Source organism: Ranitomeya imitator, chromosome 3, assembly GCF_032444005.1.
Source record: "Ranitomeya imitator isolate aRanImi1 chromosome 3, aRanImi1.pri, whole genome shotgun sequence".
Lineage (NCBI taxonomy): Eukaryota > Metazoa > Chordata > Amphibia > Anura > Dendrobatidae > Ranitomeya > Ranitomeya imitator.
In genome coordinates, this window is record NC_091284.1 from 826,588,715 (window position 1) to 826,594,346 (window position 5,632).

Consider the following 5,632-nt stretch of genomic DNA (forward strand, 5'->3'; position numbering starts at 1 on the left):
ATTCCTGTACTGATGGTTGTTCTTGTAATATATGTATGTATTAATGGTGTTTGTGATGCTGTATTCCTGTACTGATTGAGGTCCCGGTGCTGTAGTCCTGTAAGTGTAGTAACCCTTTATTTGGTCAGACGATTATAGGGTCAGTGTTGCCCACTGGAAGCAAAGACAAAATAAAGACGTTACTTCACGGGGGCCATCATACACATTATCTAAAAGGGAATGGGCACTTCTGACTTACTAGAAGGGGTATAACCATTGAAAGACAGCATTATGGCCAAGAACGGCCCAGACCCTCACCTCCATGTAAATGAGCTGTGAGACGGCTGTGGTTTTTGTGCGATTTTTATTTTTGCATCATGCAGAGTCATCCATATAAAAGACAACAGAATAAAAACACAGAACAGGAACCATTTGGTCTCCGGGGGTGGGGGACGGGCAGCATCACATCCTGCAGTAGATGAGTCACAGCCGAGTCAGCAGCTTCTGGAATGTAACCGTCACTCAGCAGGAAAACGGAAGGCAACGAGGCTTGCAGCTTGTGTGGTGCTTGGAGAATGAAAGCTGCAGCCAGTAGTTGCACAGCCACCCAAGTCTACACAGGAGGAACAATCTTACATATCCTTATGCATTGTACCCACTCCAGTCCCTGCCAAAGCTGCAGTTATAACTGAAGTACCATACATATAATAGTCGTTAGATATACATTAGCGTACAATCACAAGGAAAGCAGCTTTGGATGTAACTGGAGTACAAGGTATGTTTTGCTTCTAAAAAAGGCTCAGTACAAGATGAATAAATCAAGTAATTTCCAAAGTGTATTCATCGTACGCAAATACTCAAAACAGGAGGAAACAAGAGCGCGAGCTACCGAATAACGGAAGCATCAGATTAAAAACAAAGCTGGGAGTTAAAAGAGTCAAAGAAGAACATAAAGTTACAGAAAATCCAGGAGCAGCAATATGGCCGCTACTTTAAGGGACAAATCCCACCTGCACCTTTGTGCAGATCTCCATTGTGCAAAGATTTTTTTTTTTTTTTTTTTTTTTTTTTTTTTAACATTTCCCTGTAAATATGAGGTTCTGATGGAGTTTGGACTTTTATACTTGATAAGTAAAAAACCTAAAGTAAACAGTAATGAGAGGTAGAGACAGGGGCCCTAGAGAGGAGCCTCCCAGGAGACGCGGGCGGACATCATGGCTCTCTTCAGCTGCTCGTAGGTCACAAACATCACGATGTTCCAGGAGCCGAGTCTCAGGAAGGACGGCATGAACCTGGGGGGAGGAAAGAATAAGCCCAGCATTAACCAAGGCAGACACTACAGGTTGGAGACTGCCAATATGGCCGACAGCACACACGACTTACCCCTTGTAGAAGGCCATGGGCCCCTCCTTCCGCAGCATGGTGAGGGCACAGTTCAGGGCACCGTTGTACTGTCCCTTGGCAGAGTTCATGTATCTTGTCTTCACTACATCAACGGGGGAAGCGATCACCGTGGTGCAGAAGCCGGCACCGAACGCGGAGGTGAAGTGACACGGGAAGGTGTCTGTAGAATGAAAGTAGAGTAGTAAGTCATACATCAATGGTGGAAGATGTCCCTGACATTTGTGGCGTCAATATATTTCTGTATTAATGGCGTTTGTGATGCTGTACTCCTGTACTGATTGAGGTCCTGGTGCTGTAGTCATGTAAGTGTAGTAATCCTTTATTTTGTCAGACTTTACAGTACATTGTAGGGTCAGTGTTGCCCATTGGAAGCCAAAGCTACTCCTGCTCCAGTGCAGGTGCTGTCTGTCCTGTACAGCAGTCACCCAAGTCTTACTGGTAAGTCAACAGTTTACTCCCTTATATGCCATGGTCTCAATTGTGGCAGTTGCACTTAAGAGGTAGAAAGTCAGCGGACGATAAAGTCACAGCAGCCTCTGATCACTAGTTAATGTCTTTAAGAGCAATTTTTTTTTTTTTTTTTTTTTTTTTTTTTTTTTTTTTTTTTTTAAAACAAAATCACCACTATATACGAAGACTCACCGGTCATGAGGTTGGATTTCAGGAGCGCGTCCTTAATGATGTCATAGGTTACCAGCTCTGTGCAGTTTACCAAGGCATTTCGAGTGATGTTGGGGCCGGTGCCTAAAATATATCAAAGTGTTAAACTTCCTGGACTTTCTTCTTTTATAAGTTTTTTTTGTTTTTAATAAAACGAATTTAAGACAAACCTTTCCACAGGCCGCGCACGCCTTCCTCTTTGGCGATGGTCTTATAGGCTTCCATTGTTCCCTTGTATCTTCTGGAGCCGGAGACGTTGGCCTGAGCTTGGAAGCGCACCTTCACCACATCGGTGGGCTGAGCGATTGCCACAGCCATGGCTCCGGTTGTGCAACCAGCGAGGAGTCTGCTCCCGATTCCAACATCTGTGGGATAAAGAAGTGGTCAATAAAGACACCAAGTGCCACCACAATAATTCAGCAGAGATTGAACCAGACGACCAGTCACATGTCAAGTGCGGGCTCCTTACGTTCAGATCCTTTGGTGTAGAATTGCTTGACAGAGTCATAAAGTCCAATACGGACGGATGCGAAACTCATCTGTCGCTGGAGACCGGCCACCAGCCCGTTGTAGAGGCTCCGTGGTCCTTCTGTCTTGACCATGGTGGAGATGGTCCCGAAGACACCCTTGTACTGGGAAGACTTCATATTGACCAGGCCCTTGGTCTCTCCTTGGATCTACATAGGGAGAAGGTACATTAGCCACACGTCCATGAGACAGCCAACTTATGGAACATTAGCAGATACTGGGAAAGCCGGCTGACAACCAATGTTGCTGCTTTATAGCTTGGGAGTTGGAGAGTGACCCTGGAGGTACTCTATGATTCTACGATTCTTCCAGTTGGGGGTTGTCACCCAGCTAGAACTGAAGACCATAGTATAGCAGCAATATTGGGGGAAAATACTGCTCAGATTGGGGGTATCCACCAGCCCGAGGGCTTCTATTCTGGTGCCTGTCACTCGGCTTTCCCAGTCTCGGCAGGAACAAACACTACTCTATGGGTGGTTAGGACCAGACGCGAGTTCTCACCTGGAGACGGACTTTAGCAGTGTCCAGAGGGAAGGTGAACAGGTCAGCAATACATGCTGCTGTGCCTGCGCCAATGAACTTCACTGCGGCAGTCGGGGGGACGTCGGAGGGTTTGAATCCAACCATTCTGAAGTTTTAGATGATGCAAAGAACTTAGAAGATGGAGGACTGGACTGTCCTGGGAGCCGGTGTAATGATAAGACAAGGCAAATAAACTCTGCCGGAAACTAAAGAGGGCAAAGATAAGAGAATGGAGGAGAAAAAAAAAATCTCAGTATGGAAAGTCATCTGACTACATTATTTCTATTTCCCAATTTTAATTTCCTCCCCTAGAATGACATTTACTTGCAAGGACCCCTCTCCCCATCCCCGGCCCCCTGCAGTTATCAGGTTACAGGACAGGTCTGGTGTCGGCACAAATTACTGCAATTGTGTTTTCTAAGAAACTGGGAGCAGCCGGACCGGGGCGGTCACCGCAGGAGAGGACCGCCGTCTGCACCTGCTCACTTCCAACAAACAAGAACACAATGGCTGCAGAACTAATGACAGAGCCCGGGTGTCAAAAATAATAAATAAGAACTCCCCATCCATCCACCGCATCCTGCCGGATAGGACGTTACCTTCAAGTCTTCCAGCTGGAGGAGGACGGTGCGGAGATCAGGCTTCCCTGAAGGCGTCGCGCCCGTCGGATTTACCACTGGGAGTGGAGACGCGGTACCCTTTACTTTCCATAGAAAAATGTTGGTTAAAACGATGCTGTGTGATCATAATCCTTATGCTGGAAGAAAAAAAAAAAAAGTTAATAAAAAATAGAAAGTTAGGAAGAGTAAAAAAAATGTAAATATAAATAGATACCTTTAATAAAAGTTTGTTAAAAAATAAATAAATATATATATAATAATAATAAATAATAATAATGTTAAGCCATCTACAATATCAGGGGCTCATGTCACATTTTAATGGGGGCAGCACGGATCAGGATGGTTATCAGTCACCCACCGCGGCCTCCTTTTATGCAGCTTTTTGGATATAGATTTTTCCATTACTCGTGCAGGTGACTTATTGGAAGTGATGGAAAGTTCCCGCTCCTCCAGAGGCCATGACATAAGGTGGTCTCCGGTCTCCGCACTTTCCCGCCTCTATAGGAAAACCTTTGATCTTGCAGATTTCACAATACAAGTTACCGGATCACTAGTGTGCAGTGCACGGATTGCTCTACTGCTCCCTGTTATCAGCCATTACACTAGATAGCGGCCCTTGTGATGGCTGAACTCCAGTGTCATCGCCTTCTCAGTTAACCCTTGGCATACCACTAGATGTGCAACTAACATGGCTAATAATGCCCAAACCCCCTAGTGTCCCCTCCCCCAATACTGGCTCCCTGCAGGAAGCCCCCCACAAACTGCATTGCCATGTGACAGTAGCCCCCATATGGGCCATCTGCCCGCTTTCTTTGCATCTTGCCCCCCTTGGTGGGCATCATACAGAAGGGGGGGGGACACAGTTCATAGACTAATAATTGAGGATCCAAGGAAAGTTAGGAAAACCCCCACCTGTGGGGGCAACAATGGCTACAGGGTGGGGAGAAGAGAATTGGAAACCCCTCAATTTACCACAAAAAAAAAAAGTTGCGGCCATTAACCCTATGGCTGAAGACACCTGGCAACATAAGTGATTCATAGATAGATATCAAGGCATGAAAAGGGGCCAAAAATAATCAGGACAGGAGTTGTGGGGGCACAAAGTGTACAGAGGGGGGAGTCAGACACTGAGCCGGTGACCAGGAAGGTAAAATAAATATTTATACGTTTTTATAAAGGTGCAACAATGTATCAAGTACTCAAACTAAATCAAGAGTAATGCGGGAAATATAATCATATATGATAAGAAGCAACAATGTATCAACCATTCATAAACTAGAGAAGTAATGTGGGAAATATAACTATATACGATAAGCAGCAACAATGTATCAAGTACTCAAACTAAATAAAAAGTAATGTGGGAAATATAATCATATATGATAAGAAGCAACAATGTATCAGCCATTCATAAACTAGAGAAAAACAAAGTATTGCGGGAAATAAAATCACATATCTGATAAATTCAGCCATTCACAGTCACTTACCAGTAGGAGAAGAAAGCGGAGCAGTGCGGTGGGGGGACACAGGCTGCAGGGACAATGGAGGAGCAGGGTGGTCGCTGCTCGTCCTCAGCCGGGTGAGTGAGTGAGGGGAGGGCCCGGGCTCTGTGCATTATATGGGCTGGGGGAGGGGAGGGCCAGGCTCTCACTCCCTGCCCCCGCCCTGCTGCCAGCACCCAGCACCCACTTCCCTCCATTCTGACCCCATCCCCCATCATCAATGCTCCATACATCACCTCTCTCTCTGTTATCAGCCCCCCCATTACACCCCTGTAATATGAAGCCCCCTCCTGCCGGTTAACCCTTCACATCACTTCCTTCCTGTACTCTGTCTCCCTACTATAACTTTAAAAAACAAGTTTGACTCCTCACTTCTCAGTAATTCTCCGTACCAAACCTACGACTCCCATCATCCGCCCT

General features: G+C 45.9%; 1 protein-coding gene across 1 annotated transcript; it reads right to left on the reverse strand.

Annotated features, from left to right (window-relative positions):
- Positions 1-326: 326 nt before the first annotated feature.
- Positions 327-5,321, reverse strand: UCP2 (uncoupling protein 2). Its single transcript, XM_069759442.1, has 8 exons — positions 5,198-5,321; positions 3,693-3,850; positions 3,073-3,299; positions 2,513-2,720; positions 2,214-2,408; positions 2,026-2,127; positions 1,363-1,543; positions 327-1,271 (listed from the first exon to the last, which is right to left on the reverse strand). The coding sequence occupies exons 3-8, from the start codon at positions 3,196-3,198 to the stop codon at positions 1,157-1,159; spliced, it is 927 nt and encodes a 308-aa protein (XP_069615543.1). The 5' UTR covers positions 3,199-3,299; positions 3,693-3,850; positions 5,198-5,321; the 3' UTR covers positions 327-1,156.
- Between the last annotated feature and the right edge of the window lie 311 nt (positions 5,322-5,632).